The sequence below is a fragment of the Poecilia latipinna genome, unplaced genomic scaffold (genome assembly GCF_001443285.1).
Source record: "Poecilia latipinna isolate Pla-1442-1.1 unplaced genomic scaffold, P_latipinna-1.0 Scaffold3604, whole genome shotgun sequence".
NCBI classification, from domain to species: Eukaryota; Metazoa; Chordata; class Actinopteri; order Cyprinodontiformes; family Poeciliidae; genus Poecilia; species Poecilia latipinna.
Window position 1 is genome coordinate 17,081 of NW_015116220.1, and position 24,471 is coordinate 41,551.

At 40.5% G+C, this 24,471-nt stretch overlaps 3 protein-coding genes across 13 annotated transcripts in view; 2 read left to right on the top strand and 1 right to left on the bottom strand.

Annotated features, from left to right (window-relative positions):
• The window catches only part of LOC106941314 (interferon-induced very large GTPase 1-like), a 15,063-nt gene extending 8,388 nt beyond the window's left edge, over positions 1-6,675 (top strand). For 7 of the 8 annotated variants that reach the window (XM_015024286.1, XM_015024288.1, XM_015024285.1 and 4 more), the window contains 4 exons: positions 664-698; positions 806-863; positions 954-994; positions 1,080-6,675. In XM_015024286.1, the coding sequence (XP_014879772.1) occupies positions 664-698; positions 806-863; positions 954-994; positions 1,080-5,906 (4,961 nt within the window). In that variant the 3' untranslated portion in view covers positions 5,907-6,675. The remainder of the gene's footprint in view (positions 1-663; positions 699-805; positions 864-953; positions 995-1,079) is intronic. The other variant, XM_015024289.1, reaches the window with a different exon arrangement.
• Positions 6,676-10,338: 3,663 nt separating this feature from the next.
• sst5 (somatostatin 5) lies at positions 10,339-13,144 on the top strand. The gene is made up of 2 exons (XM_015024297.1): positions 10,339-10,601; positions 12,006-13,144. The coding sequence occupies exons 1-2, from the start codon at positions 10,473-10,475 to the stop codon at positions 12,204-12,206; spliced, it is 330 nt and encodes a 109-aa protein (XP_014879783.1). The 5' UTR covers positions 10,339-10,472; the 3' UTR covers positions 12,207-13,144.
• Positions 13,145-13,902: 758 nt separating this feature from the next.
• On the bottom strand, positions 13,903-22,649 carry LOC106941315 (thyroid receptor-interacting protein 6). Of its 4 annotated transcripts, none has more exons than XM_015024296.1 (11): positions 22,545-22,649; positions 22,031-22,072; positions 19,773-19,990; positions 18,610-18,710; positions 17,659-17,772; positions 16,998-17,570; positions 16,219-16,312; positions 15,925-16,094; positions 15,658-15,836; positions 15,449-15,569; positions 13,903-15,086 (listed from the first exon to the last, which is right to left on the bottom strand). In XM_015024296.1, exons 3-11 carry the CDS (start codon positions 19,972-19,974, stop codon positions 14,955-14,957), a joined length of 1,686 nt encoding a protein of 561 aa, XP_014879782.1. In that variant the 5' UTR covers positions 19,975-19,990; positions 22,031-22,072; positions 22,545-22,649; the 3' UTR covers positions 13,903-14,954. The 4 variants fall into 4 exon arrangements, with proteins under 4 accessions (XP_014879782.1, XP_014879779.1, XP_014879780.1 ...); XM_015024293.1 differs by having other exon boundaries at positions 16,219-16,315; XM_015024294.1 differs by lacking the exon at positions 22,545-22,649 and adding an exon at positions 22,343-22,537 and having other exon boundaries at positions 16,219-16,315.
• Positions 22,650-24,471: the final 1,822 nt, after the last annotated feature.

Below are 24,471 nucleotides of genomic sequence, written 5' to 3' on the forward strand. Positions count from 1 at the left end.
TGTGCCTAGAACTGCACATTTCTGGACTGAGATGTCTGATGTTGTTCCTGGGATCTGTTTTAGCCACTGCTCCAGCGCTCCCTCCCTTCCCACCTCTGTTTGTCCGCCCGCCCATAGCATCAGAATTTGAAGTATCAAGTGTTGCCATGGCGATTGGAGAGCATTGATCGACAGTGCGCCCACCATTGGCCACACCAGTGAGCCTGTGTGTGTGAACAAGTAAAATGAGGCTTACAATGAAGAATTTTATTTCCTGCTAAAGTTTTTTGAGTTCGGGTTCTTAAAGTCTCTTGACTGACTGAACTCATGGTCTATGCTTTGCCTTTACTTGAATTATGCTAATGAGATCTGTGTGTAATATAGGCTTCTGTGTGTTGCCACTTTAAAAGGCACTTCTCAGAGCTAATTCTGCAGCTGCAGGGGAAAGTCAGTCCTAGCCTATTGAGAAGCTAATACTCACAGTCTGTCTTTGAAATAGTTTATACAGTTCTATAACAAATTCATCAGGTCAAAGCTACGCTAACAGCAACAGGCTAGTGCTTGCGAGGTAGCAGCCACCTCGACAAGAAATATTTTGATGTTTTAACATCAAGAGCTCCCATATAACAATTTATAGAACATTGAACTATAGATCTCTACTAACTGGCTGTTTTTACCTCAAAGGAGAAGAGGTGCAGAAGAGTGCAGCTGAAAGAGAGGTAAATATAAGCTTTTTATTTTAACACAACTTGTGGTTGTGGTATTATTGCTATTGGGTGTAATTTATTAGCTAAATTTTTTTTAAATATATTTGTTTTCTCAACAGGATCCAGCTATTGAACTGTCAGAAGAGAATCATAATGACAATGCAGCCATGAAGACAGGTACACTTTTAAACACATGAAAAACCTCCATAAAAACAATGAAACCTAAACTAGCTGTGCTGTAATTTTATCTTCTGGTTTTTTTTTCAGTAGGAACCTCAGCCAAGAGTTCAGGACAAAATGGTGAAAAGGTAGGACTGTGGTTGATGTTTAAATTAGTGGTCCACAAATGACAGATACCAATAATTGGTCTGTGTGTAAATTGTTTCTCAACAGTCACAGAAAGATTTGGACAAAATCGTCCAGAACAGCCAACATCAAAGAGAGACTCAGACATTGCTAACCAGACTGCAGCTTCAAGATGAATATCCAAGGAAGATGTCCCCAGGAAAATTTCTTCAAGTTGGTCCACCTTTAAAACTGCACCAAGACACATCTGAGAAAGATCTAGCATATTCTTTTCTTCACAGGTTGATAATGTTAGATTACAGAGCCAGATACATTCCTGTTGAACAAGACAGTCTTAACGTCACCTGTTCAAAGCCTGTTCTTGACTCTGATGGAAATGATTCAGATGAGAGTGACTTGGAGTCCTTTATGAGTGCTGGTGTTGGCACAAATCAGCCAAGCCAGACTCATGTGCATCCAATGGATGTTCAGATGGCAGTATTTCACTGCTCAGACAACTTCCTCAGACAGATCATGATTACTAAGCTTTCCCAGTGTCAGTATGCCTTACCTTTGCTGGTTCCTGACCCATTTACAGCTGAGATTGAGTGTCCTCTATGGGCATTCAGGCAAATAACTAAAACATGGAAGGTAACCAAGGGGGATTCACAAGCCACCATGAAGAATATTCCAATCTGCAAAGCTGAAACACCCTTGGTATCTTTTTTCCGCCTGGGATCACTATCGGTGTCCAAGTCCCAGCTGATGAACTCCTTGATCAATGACCGCCACAGCACATTCTTCCACAGACACTGTCCTGGTAGCACCAAAACCCGACTTTTACTAGACGGAGTTGCTGAAATTACCTGGTACTGCCCAGCTGGAAAACCCGGTGATGCCTTCAATAACTGCATTGCTTTCTGTAACCTTCATGGTGATGCTGTGATGATCGAAAAGCAGCGTGACATACTGATGGAAAAGTCATCAGTCAATGTTGTGATGGTCCCAAATCTCCAAAAAGATGATGGGAGTAGGAAAATTATATCAGCTCTGTGGAAGTCCAAAAAGCCTCTGATTTGTCTCCTTGTTGATGACGATGGTGCTGTGGAGAGTAGGAAGGGAAAATACAAAATGGGACTCAAAGCAAGAAATCAGGCTGATGTTTCTGTTGAACTTAAAAGAATCATTCAAGGACTTTTGTCTTCAGAGGATCCTTCAATTTTAAAAACAACTTTCCAGCTTGAAACTATGATGGAGAACTCAGAAATCAAAGTGGATGAAAGCGACAATGCGTGCCAAAATGGAAAATCAGCTGCAGTGACAATAACTAATTTGTTTCAGAATAGAGATGTTTCAAGCATTAAGGATGACTTTCTTTCTTACCAAGGCCATCTGTGGCTGAAGTGGTGCAAAGCAAATAAGGAACTCCATCGTCTCACAGGAAACATTGAAAATGACAAATCCAAAAAGGAAAGAGAACTGACTCGAATTAGAGGACAACAGTGTGATATTTCTTGCAGTGAATTGATGAGGTTGTTCACCAAGAACCTCTTCATACTACCACCAAAAGACAAAGAATATTTCCTGAAATGGACTCAGATCCTAACAGATGCCCTCTCTGCAGATTGTATTTCTTCAATCCTTCAAAGCTACGACAACAAATGGTCTGAGGTTATGGCTTTGAGGAACAATCACGACAAATCAAAACATTTAGAAAAGATGGAAACTGAGCTTGAACTATTATCAAAAAAACTCCAGTCTGCAACATTTGGCTTGGAGCACATTTTCAGAGAAATGGGACAGATCTATGAGGCCCATAAAACAAAACATGGAGACAATAAATCTGGTAATTGGTGTAGCTATCCTAAACTGGCAGCAGATCTGCTGATCTCAGGTCATCCTCTGGAGCTGCTGGATGGGGACGCCGGCCATGTTCCTTTGAGGTGGATCTCCAGTGTTTTTGATGAAGTCATCAGGAAACTGGGCGACCTGAAAGTGTTTGTTTTGTCAGTTCTGGGTTTGCAGAGCAGCGGAAAATCAACAATGATGAATTCAATGTTTGGACTCCAGTTTGCAGTGAGTGCTGGAAGGTGCACCAAAGGTGCCTTCATGCAGCTGGTCAAGATGACAGAGGAGGTCAAGAAGGACATTAAGTTTGATTATTTGTTAGTGGTGGACACTGAAGGACTGAGGGCTCTGGAGCTGGAAAGTACTACTCTTCAACATGACAATGAACTGGCAACGTTTGTTGTAGGTGTGGGAAACATGACTTTAATCAACATCTTTGGGGAAAATCCAGCTGAGATGCAAGATATTCTGCAGATAGTTGTTCAAGCTTCTATGAGGATGAAGAAGATTAGACTCAGTCCAAGTTGTGTGTTTGTTCACCAGAATGTTACAGATGTTGCTGCAGCAGAGAAAAACATGGATGGTAGGAGGCGCCTGCAAGAAAAACTGGACCAAATGACCCAACTAGCAGCCAAAGAAGAGGACTGCAGTTCAAACTGCTTCGGTGATGTCATCACGTTTAATATAGAGACGGATGTGAAATATTTTGCTCAGCTATGGGAAGGAAGCCCACCGATGGCTCCTCCAAACCCAGGTTACAGTGAGAGCATCCAAGAACTGAAGGCACATATTCTCTCTAAAGCCTCAGCGTCCAATGGGATCAGTCTTTCACACCTCAAGGTACATATTCAGGATCTGTGGGACGCACTCCTGAATGAAAACTTTGTTTTCAGTTTTAAAAACACACAAGAAATTGCAGAGTACAGAAAACTGGAGGCGGAGTATGGGAACTGGACCTGGGCTATCAGGGACAACCTGTTGACCATTGAAAACCAGCTATACAACAGAATCGAAAATGGAGACCTCAACCAGCTTGAGTCAAGTAGTATTAGTACAGAAACTAGCAAAGCATATGAAGAAATCGAAGAAGCGATGATAAGATACTTTGAGGAAGAAAAGAACAAAGAAACATTGGTCCAGTGGAGAGGCCGGTTTGAGTGCAAACTCAAAGAGTTTCACGACGAACAAGTGGGAACAGTTAAAAGAAAACTGGATGGAGTGATTCGACAAAAGAGCGCTCGGAAAATGATGGACGATATGAAGACAGAGTTTGAGAACAAGCTCCTCCAGAAGAGCAAAGACATTGCTCAAAACTTCAAGAACAAGTCCAAAGAGGAAGCAGAGCTTCAACAGGCATTCAACACCGACTGGAAAATCTGGGTTAATGAATTAACAAAAAATACAAAACCCTTGGAGGACATAGAGTTGGACAATGATCTGTTTGTTATCCTTAAAGAGATTGGCATGGAGGAAAAACTTATCAAAGAATGCAAAGAAAGCGGCACATATAAAGATATATCGAAGACTGATAAATATGTGGATTATATAAACATTCTCAAGAAGGAAGATCTCAATGAGACGAGTGGAAAACCTCAAAGCGATGAGACGGAAAACAATGTAACCAATAAACAAACGAAATCTACTAACGTCAAGAACGTTTGGAAAGCAGTCTTAAAACAATACTTCAAAACACCCAAAGCATCTTCTGTTGATCAAATACAGATCAAACAAATTATTGATATTGTTGCAAAAGAGTCCGTTGATACAATCAAAAAGAAACCCGTAGCAACAAGAGGCTACCAATCAACCTATTTGCACGAAATGGTCCATTTCATCAAAGAAAATGTGGCAATGTTGGAATCAGAGTTAAAGTATGCTTTTGTAAAGAAATTTACAGTAGATCTTGTTCTCTATGTGTTTGATTTAGTAAAGAGTTGGCTGCTGGAGTCCCAGCAGAAATTCAAACTGGACAACGATGCACTTTGCTATCTGGAAAGCAGGAAAATGCATTATTACAACATTTTCCAAATCTGCTGCAAAGGAAGTTCCTCCGTTGTAGTGCTTGGCGAACTGATCTGTGAGAAACTGAGACCATCGATTGCTGAAGCTGCTTATACCAAGACCGCCTTGGCCCTCGCTCGAGACATGAAGTGTAACGTCCCAGCCTTCAGTGGAAACAGGCTGAACTTGGAGAAACATGTGCTCAGGTCACTCGCAGAGAGAGAGGAGTTTGAGGAGTTCATCGTCTACTTCCAAAACCCCAGAGAGCAAATAGAGGCTTTCATTACAGCAGAAGTCCAGAGATACATTGACACTGGTCATAATAAGGCAGAAATAATACTCCAACAAAATGTGGAAGACATTTACACAGTTGTGAGTCAAGCTCTATGTACTGCAACAGAGAAAGTTAAAATCCAGCGAGGCGATATAAACGCGTGGCTGAGTGAATTATCCCTTCTGATGAAAGATCAGCTAAAATTTGATAGTGCCTCTTTTAAGGACTTCAGCGACATACATGATTTTGACTTTCTCAGCAAAGAAACAGATGAAAAACTCAAATCAGTGAAAGAGCAAATTAGTAGCTTCTCGGTGCATGAAATGAAAAAATCAAGGGAAACGCCTGAACAAATCCTCATTGATCAGCTGTGCAGATGTTGCTGGGTCAAGTGTCCGTTCTGCTCTGCTGTGTGCACCAACACGCTCGAAGACCACAGCCCTGACGACCACAGCGTGCCTTTCCATCGATCCTGTTCGCTCAGTGGCATGTATCATGCAAACACCAGAGTCATGTACATAAACTTCTGCACATCAGATGTTTCAAGCGATCGCACTTTCCTTCCCAACCGAGAATCAAAGAGAGCCTTTCCCTATAAGGAGTACAGAAAGGCTGGTCCAGAGTTTAAGTCGTGGAGAATCACCCCCGATGAGTCGAAACTGCCGTACTGGAAATGGGTTGTGTGCAGATTTAGAAGTAATCTGGAAAAATACTATGGGTTAAAATTTGAGGGTTTAGGTAAGATTCCTGAAAACTGGAAAGAAATCAGAAAAGAGGAAGCCATAAAAAGTCTGGATGAAATGTGTCAGTGAAAAAACTCCCCTACAACTCTGCAAAGGAAGAATCTGTCTGATTTAGTTCTTTATAGCTACACCAACTCAGACAGTAAATTTAAAAATAAAGAAAAAATTAATACTAGCTATGTATGTTTTTTTCATGTTAAGTAGCAAACTGTGTTGCAAAAACGCAACACAATAAGAATTTAGATTTTCTTTTTAAACCGCCTCTTACTCGTTTTATATTCAGAACTGAAGGGTGGAAGTTTTGTTTCATAAATTTACTATTTTTCTGGTATTAACTTACATTTTACATCATTTAGTTCAATGCTCAATATAGATTTATTTGCTGTAGTCTAATACAATTTATGTAACGAGCAAAAATCTCTAATTTTATGCATTGCGTCTCATCAAAATACCTGATCAACATCAAAACTGCATTTATATGACAACCTTTTGTTTTATTTTTATTTTTAGTTGAATGCATTTCTGAAACTCACAGAAGGAACAGTAGTAACTGATGGTAACCTGTACTTTGAATTAACTATACTCTAACATTTTCTTTTGGATGTAATGTTTACTAGGAATGCTGTTGGGTACGTGAAAAGTATTGGTTAATTTAAAAAAAAAAATCAAAGTTTTCTAACAAGTATTTGTTTGTTGCTTATTGATACGACTTGCTAAAAGTATACAAACCCTCTGGAACAAGTACTTTAATAACATGCTTCAGAAATGCCACAGCTGTAAATCAACTTATGTTCAGAAATCAGTTTCTACTTCCTAATAAACATCTGGCTTCAGTCTGCTGCCTCTCATTTTGTTTGCTTCTTTTAGTAATTTAATAATTAAACATCAGTTACCCAAAGTTACTCTTTTGTATTTTTGCACCATTTTGTTCATGCTTTTGACAACTCTGAGTTCCTTTTCTAATCCGAATTCATTTTCTTCCAAATTCACTGTTTGTTGAACATGGAAACTTAGATAAATATGCATATTTAGGAGAGGAGTAAAAGTAAAATAACACTTTATTTTCATTAGTTTCACATGAACACTTACTTTTAACAGCTTCACTAAGTCTTCATTGGACTCCAATGGCTGAAAGGTTCAGAACGATGGTTCTGAAGGTTCAAGTGAACGATGCTGAATAAAGGTGGGAGGACAGAATGGTGTCATCTTTCTTGTGGTAAAGTTTGACCAGCACCAGTTTAACAGATTCCTTTGAGTCAAACGATCTCACCTGTACGGAGCATCTCTGTGTAACGACAGGATCGTCCCACGGCTGAAAGTCCTGAAAGTGGCTGATCTGGTTTTCATGAACCAAAACATTTCCCACGACCTTCTGAGATATGAGGAGATCAGATCAGAGAGCCAAAAGATAAATCAATATATTGAACGTTAATCTCACAGTGACAGTCGTTCCACAGGACTCAAAGCTGAATACGAAGAGAGCTCTGGCGCTGTCTGTCTCTGTCGGACCGCAGCCTGGGTCCAGCAGAGTGGTTCTGTTGGGGCTGGACAGTGAGGGTGGTGTCCACTATCGCTACCATCCGTCCTTCAGGCTGACACTCTGCCAGAGACGTGAGAGTTAAAAATCCTGAAATAACTAACAAAACAAGAGAAACGTTTTTTTCTGATCCTCCATGTTGTACCCAGAAGTTCTCAGGCAGGAAATGTGCATTTGTGGACGAGACGGTCGCCTTCCTGCATCCACTACAAACACGTTCACCCCCCCAATGAGGCCCCGCAATGACAGCTTCTACATCATAAAAACAAATGGAGATGTTAACGCAACAGATATTAAAGAGGTATTAAAAGTGAACCTAGGAAAGCCTAAAGTGAAATATACATATATTAAGAAAATACAGACTGGTGTAGAACCTGCACCTCATAGATCATCCCTGCGCTGCTGAAGGGAATCTTCACGGTTGGGTAGGCGACCTGGGCCTCCACCTTTAACCCAGCCATCTCCACCACACATAACATATTTTGTTGGATATTAAAATATCATATATATTAATAAATATTCTTTGAACAAATGACATTTGCTTTTCAAGATATTTTTGTAGAGTTCCCCGTTTTGCGTACTGTAATTGATTGGAAATTTATTTATTTTGACTTAAAAATAAACGAAAAATTGCCACATTTGCAGAAAAATCAAATGCTGGAATTGCACTTCTATGAAGACTGAGGAGTTAAATGAGAGGAAATAGAAAGTAGAGTGGGGAAACAGATTAATTTATGCATGAAATATATTTAAATTTATCTTTAGATATTTTGACAATGACCTGCAGAATGAGGGATATAAAGATGAAATTTGTTTCTAGTCATTTGTGCACATAATCTAATTTATTTGTCTGTTTCTTTAAAAAATCAATCTATTTATGGGTTTCATGTATTCAATTTAAAGAAGCCACCTACTAGTGTTAATTAAACGGTGCTTCTGAAGCTAATACCTAGAGATAAGGCCAGCGGCACAGACAGACTGAAATAAACACGTTCAGAAACATCAGAACCTGTAGTTGAACGACTTCAACTCTTTTATTCTGATACCTACCCACACAGAATATAAATAAAAGTCATCTTCATGGCTCTGTTATTCGGAACAAGTCCGGTTAAAGCTGTCAGTGTTCAGCTGCCGCCATTTTCCAAATCTTCCTATATACCTGATATAGATACATATATATATAGATATAACATATATAAATATATATAAAACAATGTTTTATAAAGCTCCAGATAAACTGTTGAGAGGTGTTTGTTGAGAAAAATTACTTTAGAGGTGAAAACACGGGGATACAGCGACACCTAGCGGTCTGAGCGGAACTACATCTGCGTTTAGGAGTAAAGAGTCAGGAAGGAAGGAAGAAAGGAATGAGGAAAGAAAAAAGGAAATGTGCGATCACATAATCACGATCAAACAGGACTGGACTAAGCACAGGAAGGAATTCCTTCATAAAGTTCAACTTGTTCAGGATTGTGACTCATCACCAACATGAATGATGCTAATTCAGTCATTAATCACATTCTTTTATTAACTTAAATAAACCTTCACTAGTTTTCACAAACACCTTGGCAGGATAGACTTTGTGACCTGATCTTTACTCCTCCTTCGTCCAGAGCTGCTCAGCTGGATGCCTGCCTGGAAAATGCTACCTTAAGTCAAGACTTGTTTCGCTTAAAAACTGAGTAATCAGGTTAATCAGTGAGTCCTGTTGAGAGGAAGGAGGAAAACCTGCTGAAAAGGTCATCATCTAATTAAAGGGTGTTTCAAAAGACTGCTGTTGAGGAGAAATATTCACATTAGATTTCTCTAAAAATAAATAAATAAATAAATAAAATCAGTAGTTCATTTATTCCTGATTTAAGACTTCTTGCCTTCTTAGAAAAACGTGCAACCTTTTTTAAACCATTTGCAATTTTCATCTTGTTCGGCACCCACCACATTTGCTGTCACTAAAGAGTTAATCAAAAATAATCTTTTATTAAAGAAGCATAACCACAGAGTAGAAATTTGACAAATATCCAAGTGAGTCCGCTTCTGAAAGTAAAGTTCCTACACACTCTTGAAGAACACTGAATTTCATTTTAATGTTTTCAAACAGAGAACAGAAAAATCCCAGACTGGATTTTTTCTCCCCCCCCCTTATTTAAAGGATAAAAGTCAGAATACCTGAAAAAGACCAAAATGTTTTTCCCTCTATTCATATTTAGATGATGACTCTTTTCTTTGGTTAGTTCATCAGAAATTCAGTTATAATTAATGAAATTGTCTTTTTATATATATATTTACTCAGGTTATCTTTAGTTACTTGGTGTTCCGGAACCTTTAAGTGTGACACCTATTCCCAAAATGGACCAGAATAAAACTAAAAGCACTCGCAAATCCATGTGGTGTAATATCACGAAACATCTTCTTTACCTTTGTTATAAAACATTTTTTCCCTGTAGATCCTTCAGGATAGTTGCACCAGGTAAAAACATTCCCATCTTTAAATTATCTGCCAAAGCTAAAAAAAAAAAAAACCCAGAGGGCTCTTATGCATCTGCCTTGAGTTTCTCCACTTCCCACAAACTTCTTATTTAATTTCTAAATACAAGTTGTGCGCTTGCAGCGGTACATTTAGGCGTTGAATCCCTTAAATTTCATCTTCCTATGACTCAAAGTGAAAACATGATCGGTGGGCGAGTCAGCCATCTCCACTCGGTAACATTTGCGTCACATCGGGTCAAGAACAGCACCGCGCAGCGGGCAGCTGATGGGGCCCCTGCATGCAAGGCTCCCGCGGCTGCTAATTATGACAAACATAATTAATATAATCACGTTAAAGTTTAGTCGAAATGTAAAGATGTTTTGAGTGTGTGTTTAAATCGCGCAGTCAATGTTTGTGAGTGTTTTGAGATGTTTTTGTTTCTTTTTGGGGGTTTTTGTCACAGTCGGAGATGACGACCGGTCATCTCCTCCACCAATCACATCCCTCCGTTGGCTTGAGGATGAGGGAGATTTGAAGATGAAGGACTCTTACTTATCAGATCTGCACAGCAACCATCGGCCATTACACCGCTTGACTTGTTGGAGTTTGCCAGATTTGAGGGTTTGTGAAGATGCTTTGCTCTCAGATGAAGGTGCTCTTTGTGGCTTTGTGCTCCTCCATGCTGGCGCTCCACGTCAGCTCTGCTCCACAAATGGACGAACTCACGGAAACCCTGCAAGCAGAACTGATCAGCGATAAGGTGAGTTCGATAACCAATAGATCTGTTCTGATTAGATCGACACTTAGAAGGTGCTACGGACATTTAGTCGTCTTTTATTAAAATTCTATTTGGAAATTGTTTTGACTGTGTTGGATAAAAATAGCTTTGATTTGACAGATTTTTTTTAATTTTATTTTTAAAATTAGCCTCAAGTGTCTAAACAACATAAAAGTTGGAACATTTAGAGACATGAATTATTGTTAATTTGTGAAATTCTCCCAATCAGCTGCATGTTTCTTTAAATCCGAGCGTTTTCCTATGTTGTAAATTTCCCATTACTATTCAGTCTCGTTTTTAAAAAAAACTTTTATACTTTTACCTTGCTTTGCATCTGGATACTTTATTTTTCCTCAACTGCTGCTTGTTTCCCTGAATCTATAGAATAAATAAATTTCTGTCCTACATTTTTTATTCAGTCACTTATGAGGCATACTAAATTTGTGTTTTTGGGGTGGGTTGGTGGATTACGTTTTCTTTTCCGTTACAAAATAAAGTCAGAAAGAAAAAATTAGATTCTGCTTTGTGCTTAAAGCTAAAATATTGAAAATAAAGTGGAATAAGGTAGGAATACTGAAACATTTAGTTTGGCTCAGGATGTTTATGCGCTAAGAAAAAGAGCATCTTTGTCATTAAATGTTATTCTGTAAAGTACAGATGTTCTACATTGTTTACACAAGGCATGTCTGTCGCAGGTCAACATGTTATTTTGACGTTACTATTGCGGCCATTTCCACTTTTCCTCGTCTTTTAGACTTTCTTTTTGCTATACGTATTTCACCCTTAATCTTAAAACGAGAAAGCTATAACAAAAATACCAACACAACAAACAAACAAACAGTTCCTCCACCTTTTTATTCCAAGTGACACAAATACTCTAGCAAAGAAAAAAAAGCCTTTTTGGACGAACGGCTGTCCACTTCCAAGTTTGTCCACCAGATGGCGCCACTTTCCCCCATTCGAACAGGACCGGGTATCGCGACAATGTTGGACAGTGCGAGAGTTTTTAATTGAATCTTTCAGGCTCAAGTAGTTTTAAAAGACATTTTCAGTGGAAAATATTAATATGTTGTATTTCTATGCCAGAGTTTAGGAAGCAGACTTTTTTTTAATTCTAAAGAACCTATGACGCATTATACATTTAAATTAATGTCACTGACTTCAATCAGGGCTTAATTACAGCCCAATGCTACCATTTTCAGTAAATCATTTACGTATTATGGTTATTTAATTTATTCTCACAGAGTTGTGCTATGGAAAGTACATTTAAGTGTACAAAAACAACCCAAAATCAGACAAGAAGGGGGAACTAATAGTGCCATAAACTCTAGTTTCCTGGTTCTGTTCTGTTTCTGTTTCCAGGAAACTGGTTCTGTTCTCCTTCAGGATCTAACCGGCTTGCTCTTGCTGAGGTTCATGTCTGAACTGATGGCGTCCAGAGAAGAGATGCTCCGCGAGAAGCAAGAGGAGGAGGAGGAGGAGCTCGGAGGCCGGCAGAAGCTGATGAGACGACACATCCGCTTCACCCACCGAGAGCGCAAAGCAGGCTGCCGAAACTTCTTCTGGAAGACTTTCACCTCATGTTAGCACGAGACACATTAGGACCTCAAAACCTGGAATAACTACGTTTTTAAAACAAGTCACTGCAATGTTACGAGTTTACTTTTGTCACCTGAAATGTATGATTCAAGATATTTAAACTCTTCTGAAATTAAAGATAACTTTTGATCCTTCATTTACTACATCAGGTAACATATTATTGTTACTCTGAGCCAGGAAAGGAACATAAATGCATAGACGTGTCTCAATACAAAGCAACTCATGCACAAATAACATGCATCAAGTTAAATATCCACCCTTTTTTCTGCACGTTCAATAAAATACTTGCTTTTTATTATTCAACATGTTTATTCAGCCCCACCAAAAAACGTCCCCAAGAGTAAATCTGACACTTGCAGGATGGGTTGACAACATCTTAAAAAAGCACACAAATGATTCAGGACCTTAAAAAGTCGTCTGAGCAACGATGAAACGTTTTATCTTAGTGACGAAACTGCAGTAGCAACACTTCACGAGGTCAAGTAACGGGTGAAATATCTGAACCGTTTTTGCTAAATTCACAGTCAACCAAGCAGGATCATTACGACGCTGAGATGAAATCCTTGAGGTAAGGCTTTCAAATCTGTAGCCCTTTAGGTTTAAAGACATACAAAAAAACAAACAAAAACAAAAGGACGGAAAACAGGGATGCTACACATTTTCCATTTCTTAAGTTTTAAACATTTTAGCTTCTAGGTACAAAAAACATTTACTGTCTTTTTTTTTTTTTTTTTAACAATCTGTGTTTTTCTCAGAATCCCCAAAATTGTACAGAAGATCCATTATGTGACCTGCAATAGTTGTAAAGCTGTGGGAGCGTTCCAGAGTTTCTCCACTAGAGTCTAAAACATCAATGTGCATTAATCAAAATTTGATTTTGGAGCGATTTATCATTCACAAAATTCAGATAATTAGCTTCAGAAAAAAAAAACAAGAGTCCATATCAGGCATGGGCCGATTTTTTCTTTTCTTTGCAAAGATACGGCATCAAAACAAGAAAATAGGTAAATTAATGAGAAGTTGGAGTTTTCTCTGGTTGGATGGACCGGAGGGAGGAAATCGGTGCTGCCCCTCCCCCTCCTGTTGTTGAAGATACTTCCCTTTGCTTACATGAAAGGCAAATTTGGTTTCAAGGAAATAATTCCAATTATTTATATTTATATATATATACATATACATAAACAATCAGTGATGCTGTGTAAACCTGGGCAGCACAGACTTTTATTACCGTAAATGTAGCTGACTGCAGGCTACATGTGCAGATAGCCTGACTATTTCTGCTACCAGTGTCACTCTAAACAGCAGAGTGACAAAAAGGTGATAATATTCCGAACAACCACCAAGTTTAGTTAAAAGTTACTACTAAATCCATTACAGATAATTACAGTAGTAGGTATTATAACTGTAATAATTCATATGCTATATAATTCTGGGAGAAATGGGATGAAGTTTTGCCATTCTGGAGTGTATTTTGTGTTCTACATTTTGCAAAGAAACCTCGGTTATCCTACCGAGAGTCTCATGCCGGCCCACGCCCAGACTGGAGCTGCCGTGTTTTCTACACCATTTAAAAAGCAGATTCTTTTTTTTTTTTTCCCTCGTAAAGGCCGGCTCGGAGCGGTGCAAAGCACAATTAATACTGTTGCTGCCAAGTAGTGCAAGGATAAACACAATCTCACCAGCATTTAGTCCTGGAATAAAGTCTTTTTTGAGGGAGAAATAAGTTCTTGATTAACTTTTATATCAATCCTAAAAAAGAAAAAAAAAAAAAAAACACACTTCAACCCCTATAAATTGGGTATAATTTTAACATTTCTGTAGAAATAGTTTTAGACGAGCGGGTTTTTGCTCTTAATGGCACATCGTTCAACTCGTGAGGCTTTAGAGACGTGACCTTCGCCCTGCTTCCTTTGGAAGACAGAAGCATTTGCCATTGCACCTCCATTTCTAACGTAACAGGCAAAAAGCATCAACAAAAACAACGTCAAACACACGCACACACACACACACACACACACACAAAAAAAAAACCTTAGTGTCTTTCCTTAAAACATTCAAGATCACTTTAGGAGCTAAATGATGCCATCCTGCGAGGGCAAACAATCCGACCCGGAGCGTTTCAGGGTTCTACAGAAGCTTAAGGAGTGAAAACTGGTTGCTTTTAAACTGCACATTCGTCTCGTCTACATTTCTCGCACTATGAGGTTAATTACTTCACAGCAAAAAAAAATTCACTGCTCTAAAGGCTACAAACCAAACCAGTGCGATATGTACAGTCACAGTATTACGTTGTACTCTGTGCTTTTAAACTGTGAGGCATTTCAGTACTTCGATTGTGGTTTTTTTTGTTTTACAAAAATGTAGGGTTTTTTTCTGATTATCATAATGTGTGCGAGTCCCATGAGGTGATAATATGCTAAAACTGAGTTAGAATTTGTACCGAAATGGAAAAAAACAAACAAAACAAAACAAGGAGAGTGGAGCCCAAGCTGCCTGCAGGTCAGGCCACCGTCGTACTAATCTGAGCTAAACATGATCAACGGTGCACCAAGAGCGACAAAAACGGTGTGATTTCACTGCAATACCGACTGTCGGTAACAACAAAGGAGACGGGTGAGGAGGGGAGGGGGGACAATAACGATGTCTGAACGCCACGGCGACGCGTTTGTGCCGCTCTCAACGCGCCGACTGGGTCTGGGTGCGTCAAAGAGGAGGCTGAAAACGTTAGGAGCTCCGTTAGCAGTCGGTGGAGATTTTGGCCGACAGGTCCTGGATGCGTCGGGCGCTGCAGCTCTTACACAGGATGTGTCCATCCAGCGGGTAGCAGCCTCGGCCTTCACCTTCGGACGACAGCAGGAGGCCGCATTCCTGAGGGACACAGGCATTCGAGTCACTTCAAGTCAACATTAAGTTAAATCAGTAGTCGGCATAAACGTCCAATCAATTTTGGGCCTTTTAATGATACATTCTAACTCTTCTTGTTGGTTTTAAACACAAGAAACTGATTCATACATTAGGATTTATTATGGATTTTCTCTAATCCACATCAGGCTGAAATTACACAAATTCATCCGCCCCGTTAATGCTTAGATAAAACTCAAATTTCTGGCATACATTTGGTTGCTTCTCTTAATTTAATATGGGTGTTTTTGAGAACCGTTTTATTTATCGCATTATAATTCCCTCCTGAAACAAAGAACGATTCGCACAAACACATTTATGTGGCTCACCTCACAAACATAGCAGTGAACGTGGAAGCTGCGGTCCAGAGCTACGATCCTGACCGTCTCCTCCTGGCCCGGTTCGGGCATGATGGGCTCGCCGCAAACAGAGCAGCGAGGGGCGTACTTCCTGTCAGAGAGACGCGAAACGTCGTAACGTCAGAACCCCTCCCCGTTGGCAGAACGAGGCGGCGACGGTCTGAGCGGCGTGAGCGTACCTGTGGAAGTCGTCTATGCAGTGTATCTGAGACGTGGCGTCGACGGTGAACGGCACGCCGTCCAGGCAGCAGCTGCAGACCACGCAGGTGAAGCAGCGAGGGTGGTAAGCCTTCCCCATGGCCCGCAGGATCCGGTCCAGGATGGGCTTTGAGCATTTAGAGCAGCGCTCCAACGTGCTCTTGAAACAAAAGCCGGGCGGAAGGATTAGAAGCAGCTAAAACATAACAAACCTCCTGGTCGGCTCGCGTCTGGCTCCCCTCACTTACGATGTAACATTTCTCGCAGTAGCTCTTCTTGTCCAGGGCGTAGAACGGCTGGCCCCGCAGCCGGGCGTGGCAGGTGATGCACGTGAAGCACTCCACGTGGAACACCTGCTCCATGGCGATGCAGCCGCTGCCGTCACCCACCACGTTGTCCCCGCAGCGAGCGCAGCGACCTGAGAGCAAAACCAGCGACTTGGAGCTTTAACCAAAGTGTCAAAATAATAATAATAATAATAATAATAAAACACTACAAAGAAAATGACATTTTCTGCTTTTATAGAACTAAATGTGTCGCACCGAAATAGTCCTCTGCAGGCGGGTGGTTCATATCGTAAACCAGCTTCTTGGTGATCCGGTCCAGCTCCTCCTCAGGCCTCGATGGTGCTGCCCCCTGCTGGAGAAAAGAGGAAAACAGAATAAAACTCAAATCATCAAAAGGTTCCTACTTTGCTTTTCTTTCACTTTTCCAACCTCAAAATTCTATTCAATAAAAAAACAAAAACAAAGGAAAGTTCAATGTTGTCAGAAGTCATTGATTAAAATTCTTCAAAGCATTATTGTAGACGACAGGAAAGCTCTCCTGTAGCGGTTTGTGTTGCAGCAAATATGAAGAAGCCTCTGACTGAAGGAACTCTGTTTTTCAATGACCGTCTCATGAAGAGGATGGTCAGGGTTGTCCATAATATTTTTGATTTTCAGTAAAATCCTTCTTTGCATCATTATCCCCAGAACAGATCTCAACGGGACAGAATTCATAGATTTTGCTGGAAAACTTTCAACTTTAAAGGACTTTTTAGTGCAAAACAGTTATCTAAAATTACACAAATCAATAAACAGATCAACACTTTAATTACTTTTGATTTATAAGCAAAGAAAAGAGCTATTTCACAGCTTTTTTGGGCACATATGGACAAACTTAAATCAGATCAGGTTAAAAATCTACATCACTTGGCTTCTTCAAACCTGGGCAGCATCACCCTACAGTAAATAAAAATCTGGAGCGTCATCTCTAGAGTTATCCAGTGAGGAACTGGACGACTCCCCAGGCGGAGACCAAAGCGTGTCGATGCATTTACCTTGCTGGACTGATAGGAAGGCGTCTGCGCCGTCTGGGTCTTCTCTATCCCTCTCTTCGACAGGGGAACCTGGTTGCCTCTTCCGCCGGACCCCGGGTTGCTGCTGCCCTTGTAGCCCCCCTCAGAGTGCAGCTCCTGGACCTGCGAGGCCGGGTGCGGCGGGTACCAGCCCTGCTGACCCGTCTGGGTCGGGGGCCGCGGCGACGCGTGCTGCCGGGGAGGCGGCGGGGTGTAAGCCTGCTCCGCCTGCCGCCCCGTCTGCGAGTAGGTGACGGGCTGCGCCGTCTTGACCTGCACGCTGAACCTGGGCCCCGTGGGGGTGGAGGCGGTGGTGTAGGAGGCCGGGACGGGCTGCGGGTACGGCTTCGGGGTGGAGGTGGAGTAGAAGTCCTGCTGGTGGGAGTACTGGGGGGCCGCGTGCTCGCCGGGATACGGAGGGCCCGGGTGGTACGCGCTCTGGGGGTGAGAGCTGTAGCCCGCAAACGGCCGACCTGGAGCGGGGGCTGCGCTCTGGTGCGCAGACTTGTAGGTATCCCCTGAGATGTATTTGTTGTAAGGCACGTTGTCGTAGAGCTGAGAGGAGGCACACGTCACAGTTAGCTTCACTCACAACAAGAAAAACTCTCTTATTGTAGAGATTCGGTGCTGGTTGTTTCAGTACCTGGTTGGCGGCGTCCTGCGGGTGGCTGTCCAGATCGGCCAGCATACTGGTGAGGGAGTCGATGTCGGCGTCGATCTTGGAGTGGTAGTTGGCGGGTTTTTCAGAGCCACGGTGCTGAACGAAACCGAAACAATCAATGACATTTTAGTTCATAAATTCACAGTGGTAATTTCAACAGTTCTGATTCTTAAAGGAACGCTGAAAACGGACTCGGAGGCAGGAGTCGCTTCCTGAAACTTCTCGATATTCACGGAAGCAACTCAATTTGCAACTTGTGACCACAACTTGTTTACTTGTTTAATGGTCAATTCTTTCCCTACAGCTGTCAAATAGACATTTTTGTTTTATAAAAGAAACAAGTTAAAATAAGGAAATGATTTCTTGTAAATCTATAAATTTCTTTAAAACATTAAATGTTGTGATGATATAATTCTTCATTAAGGTGATTTTTAGATGTGGAAATCTCAATTCAAACAAATTCATATTTTACTTCCGTATCATAATCTCAAACTGAAAAAGGGGAAAAAATGTAATTGGAGTACATAACCAGAATAGGGAAAAAAAAATTAATTACTATTTTTGATGAATGAATTTGTGTGAAAGTTAATGGAACCGTGCAACAAAACCAACAGGTTTTATTAATGATTTATGTCTAAAGACTGATATGGGCATTGTTTGTTAATTTTGGGCAATTTTTTTTTTCTGAAAAACCAATCGATATTCAGATTTCTGGCAGAGTTCAGAGCATTTATTCAGTTTTCTCATTTAAAACATTTTGGCATTTTGAAGAAATCACCATTGCCATGCATCCTAACAAGGCTTTCAGTGTCTTTGGAGGAGAAATAGACACAAAAATTAAACCAAAATTGAAGGCTAGATGTTTTTTTCTTCACCAGGGGTCAAACAAATGTGACGACACCCAAAGCTGTCGAGCAGAAACTTCACACCCACCATCATGTCGTAGCCGTCCATGTGAGCGCTCCAGCCTCGGTCGTCTTTGGGGCCGAGAGGGGGGGAGTAGTAGTGATCAGTGGAGTGGTGAACGGGCCCACCTGGAGACAGCGCAACAGTAAAACTGATGTAATCAGGTCTATATACTCTCACTGACACTTAATTTCTGCTTGAATGAGCTCTTTCCGCTGAAAAATGCGTTTCAGAGCTATGCTAAAGAAGAAAAAAAGGCATCAATGACAGCTTATATTCAGTTTTTCTTGAGAAACATTGAGATACGAATGAGTAATTTAGTTTTGAGAAGCAGAGCTGTGAAAACTAAAATAACTGAAGCCTCGTCCTCCGCGGCGGTTTTTTTTTTTTTTTTTCCCAGAAAGCGATTTCTACACAAAGGAAAAAGGAACTGTGACTCAAAATAAAACGTCCACCGGTTTAACGCAGAGAATGGATTTTTATTGTTCAACAGTGAAAACATTTACAGGAGATAAAGAATTCCCCGAGAGCAGTTTCCTTTACTCATCGGCCCCAATGACATTTTTTATTAAAAACTTCCTCTTTGTCGTCACTCCCAATGATTACTAAGCAAAGTCGGCGTTAGTCACATCGCTGCCAGGAGGACGTCTAGGCGTTTCTTAGAAAACTCTTAGACAGAACGGTCTAGTCAAAGTCTAAGTCAAACTGGGAATCTATAACGAGGCTTGAAAACCAGTGTCGACAGACGCTCTCCGTCCTTGAACCGTTTTCCGAAGAAGAACGGGCAAACATTTAAATCTGCAGACCTGAAAAACCGGTCGGGTCGAACTCTGCAGCCGTAACGGCAGAGAAACGTTTGGGAGGTTTGAATACAAACACACAGCATTTCTTTTGGCATGAAATGTTTAAAAGCGTAATTTTCCTTTAACTTCACAGTTACATTTATGTTGGTTTGTCACATGATTTGGGAGAAAATGTGGAAGATTTCAAGGAAAACTTCACAGCAATTTTACAGATTGAGTTTTTCAGAAGAAAGACTTTCAATATAGAATCTGCATGAACTACGACAGAGGGTGGATGAATAAACTCAACCTTCAGGACAGGAGGCAAAGGGCTGAAATGCTTATACTGTTCTCTGTTTTCGGTGCATCAGAAATCTCTCGTTATTTTGTAAACTGCATCGTTCTCACCTGTGGGTCCAGTCGCCATGTACCTGCTGGTCATCCCCGCTCCTCCGTTCTGGTCATAGGGAGCGTATTTGGGCCTGAAGTCGGCCACGCCCTTCTTGTTGACGGTTTGGTAGATGGGTGGTCCTGCAGAGTGGGACATCTGGGGGACGGATCGCTCTGGGCTGTCCAGAGTCCTCGGCGGCAGCCAGGTGGGACCGGACATGGCAGGAACCTGGGATCTGAAAGACCACACGTTTCATTTTTCTCGCTTTAATTTTTATTTATTTATTTTATTTTTTTTAAACTGCTCTGGTTTCTGTATGCGTTTATGTAACTGGTAACCAATGGAAACCGCAGGATGCTCCAGGGTTTGTTTCCTATGGTAACAGGAGGCTCGCAGGCTGAACAATGGATTTCGAAAAGAAGAGGAGGAAAAGAGGAACGAGTTTAATGCTTTTGTGTGCACCTCGAGCCACAAACAAACAAAAAAAATCATACAAACGCACAGGAACGCCGGCAGGTGTTAATCCACAATACTTATTGTGTTTGGGTGTTTACACACAAGTGTCGCGCGTTTCCAACTGAAGTCGAGACAAATCGAGACAGGAAACGCTCCATAATGATATTTATCTGTGTCTGTGCGAACACCTGGCTCTGAACAATGCGTCATGTGGAATAAACACCGACGCCGAAAAACGACAGCCGAGCTGCACCCGAGGGCTTTCAGGATACGACGATTATGTAAGAAGACGCCCAATTCAGAAACAACGAGCACGCAGCGTGGCGATAAAACGTCATCGGGCAGAATCCATCAAATCAGACTTGAGGGACAACAAACTTTACTGATCGTGAGTTCTTTTAATCCCAGTTTATATATAAACTAAAGTAAAATGAGTGGGGAACAGAGGCGTCTACTGTGAGCAGCTCTTGTTGAGGCCCAAACAGTGTGAAAGAAACACTCGTCCCGTGTTTCCATGCCTGCAGAGTTTAACCGCTTGCTTTGAGGAAAGTCAAAGAGACGTTTATCTCAGTTCTCAGCTTCCTTGGTTCTGATGGGTTACTGGTCCACAGTCGCACATGTATAGCGCCACCTGTCTATGTCCGTGTAAGTACGCTGATGCTCAGATTGAAGTTTCTACAGAGATTCAGGTCAAAATTATACACTTTTCCAGGTTTAAATTAACGCAGTTTATCCCAACAGACAGAAAGATGGAAAAAAAAGAGCACATGCAGAGCCAAATAGAAGGGTGAACAGATAGAAAAATGGGCAGAAGGATGGAGACAGAGGTGGAGAAGTGGAAAGAGGAACAAAAAGATGGATAGAAATGTAATTATAGACTCCTAGTTTAGAGGTTGAAGTGAAAACCCCTGAGAAAAATCGCATCTAAACAAGAAACTAATGAATTATTTTGTGGTCTGTAAAACTATCTAATTGATCCAGATTCAAACACAAGCGAAATTAAACTGACGCAAAGTCGGCGTGGAGACAACAACCCACTCACACTGATTGCATGTGGATCGCGTCACCAACCATGTGGCTAAGAGGATTAAAATGATAGCTCCAAATAACAAAATGTACTTTCTTTGTTGCTTTAGACTTCCTGTCTGCGTGGCTGTTGTGTCGGCATTTAAACCCTGCAGGGTCAGCATTCATCAAACTGTGTGGAAGGAGGGGGTTCCACCAAACCCACTTTTTTTTTTTTTATTATTATTATTATTTACTGCCTGTCTGAATCTGAACGAGCGCAGACGCCCAAATCCGAGAAAAATTAATCCCTGCAATTTCATCCCCGGCGCCTCACAGCCAGTTGTTGTTTATATGCGACCGGCATTGCAGAGCTTACGCATTCAGATTTTATTTTGGTTGGGACTAGAGGTCAAAAGAAAAAGTTAGACAAGCAACAAAAACAATAACCAGTATATTTAAAAAAATAAAAAAATAAAAATCTGATCTATTGTTGCTGCTTAAGCAGCATGAGAAAAGTAAAAAACATAATATATAAGATAAATATGGTCCAAATTGTTAAAGTCTCAAATATATATTGCAATTTTTTTTGTTTTATTAAACTTTTTAATGTTTCTATAATAAAATGGCTCTTTTAATTTGAAAGCAAACACTTAGTTTAGATTAGATTTTATATTTTTATGTGCTTATAAAAACCAGACCAACATTAAACTTACACAAAAAATTAACAAGTGTAAAAAAATATATCATAAACAAAACAAATGGAATTTTATGTGGGATTGTTTTTGATATATAAAAGCAAAGCTTTTCCTACCTTTTTATCGCAACTCTACATTCCTCTTTCTCTTGGCCTCATCTACACAAACAGAACAAAATCAAATCGATAAACCAAGCCAGAGGAAAACATTAGCAAACATTAGCAGTGACGGGGAGCACTTTCTATCCAAACTGAATTAACGGTCTGACTTTAGCAAAAACTGAACAACCTTCACTTTAAATCCCATCCTGAATCTTTACATGCCTCTCATTACTGAAAAACTCACCGCCGATGACATCATTTAACCCACAGTGAAGGAAAAGCAGCGATAATTAACTTTAATAACAGCTCCGTTGACTAGTTTCCCACCGTGTTATGAAGTCGAGCGGAGCTTGTGCCTTGCCCCCGGGCTAACTTTCAACACGACCGAAGAGGAAACAATGCGGCAACCGACACCCACCGCCCCGAAACCTGCCACACAAACGCGGCCTACATCTCAATTTAAACCTCCACAGGTTAGTAAAAGTTATCCGGAATATCCTCAGTGTTCGCTGAAGCGTTGTTAACCTACTTTGTCAGGAATCCGAAGGCCTTTAGCAGAGGCAGCAGCAGCGGCAGCTACTGACTGCGTTCCACTGAGTGACGTAGCTGACGACAGCGGCGTTTCAAAATAAAAGCACACAGTTAGACGATACGTTATCATACTGCATTTTACACGACGTTACAATGTGATAAGATATGCGACAGAATATGACATAATACTTAAAGTTATAAGATATATGACAGAATGCAATACTACGCATTATAGGTTAAAATGTAATATCGTTAGCCTTATAGCATAATTGTCTAAGTCTCATTTTAAAAATTAGGACTTGAGCAATTATGCTATTAGACTAACGACATATGATAAAACATGATAGACAAATTTATGAAGTGATTTAAGACAGAATGCAAAATTATACATTAGGTTACAATAGGATATGATGTGATATCATACATTAACTATGAAAGTGTATGACAGAATAGATTAAATTACAACATGAAACAACAATTATCCAAAATGACATGATATGATTTGACTTAATGCAACATCACAAAGTAGCTTACAATATTATTATAATTTGGAATGCAGCTTGATACATTAACATAATATAACACTATGTTACATCGGATAGGTTAGAACAGTATAAAAGGTAGACACTAGGCAATCTGAGAGAATTTAATATGGTGATATAGAGCAAAATTACTTTACTTTTTCAGACATGCATTTACTTCTGAGCTCATTATTTGTTTCTCTAATTTCAAACAACTTCTGAATACTGTTCGGAAGGACATGATTTGTACATGGCCAGCGTTAGTATTAAGTACTGATAGATTGTAGAATATAACATCTCCTATATCTTTCAGTGCATATAAATGGTTTTCATCTCCCTACACTTTTACACTGAGTGGTTTGAGAAATCAGATTACACTATAGGTGTTATTTTTAGTATTTGCCCAAACCTGCTTACATCAACAATTCAACCAGCTCAATGAAACACAATTTAAACAAAGAGCAATTTGCTGTAGTGATAGACTAACATAAGCATGTTTCCTTTGTTATGACTTGTTGATGATCAGGTTACGTCAGAAATGTTTTATTTATATTTTCTTTTTCTTTTTTTTTAAATAAAGGTGTTTGGGTCCTGTGGCTGCAAAAACATCATCACTTCACCACCGTGTTTAAAGTTTGAGGTGTTTGGGCTGATAATATGGCTCTGTTTTCTCTAAACATGGTGCTATGCACTATAGTTGCCATTTGTTGTCATCTTTCCAAAACACATTGCTCCAAAAGTTATGGGGTTCATTAAGGTGCAACTCTGCAAACCCAAGTTGTGCCGCCATATTTTTCATAGATCATCCTCCTCGTGATTCTTCCAAAAACGTGTCCGTCTTGTCTTGCAGTCAAATTTATGCATTTGATTTGCTGAGACCTGCAGAGTCTGACACTGAGTTTTTAACGATTATTTTAGAGAATTGCACAGTCTGGATTTGCTGGATCGAACTGGTCACATCTGTTGATGATTAAAGTGCCTTTGATAAGCGGTGTGTGGTTTATGCTCTCCCCCCTAAATTCTGCAGAAGCAGCTAGGGTGTACTTAGTTTTCCACATGGCTCATTTTGTGGCTGAAACATCTTCATTGAATCCCCCTTTGGGTTTTATATTCAGGGATTATGGGAAGAAGACTCCCATAATCCATAATCGTACAAATAAATCACAATGTGGAAACAGTTGCGACATAGAAAAGTTGGTCCTAATTTACTTTCTGCCCCCACCTCACACACTGAATTTTGCATGAAGGTCAAGTGAGGCTTTATAATTTTGCGCATGATCAGATTTGGGTCAACTGTCTCTTACCCACTACTACTCCCACCCCATTTCCCCTTCTTCTTCCTCCTCCTCTTCCTCTTCCCACACCACCCAGCGTGAACTGTTGGGTGGTGTGTTACCACAGTAA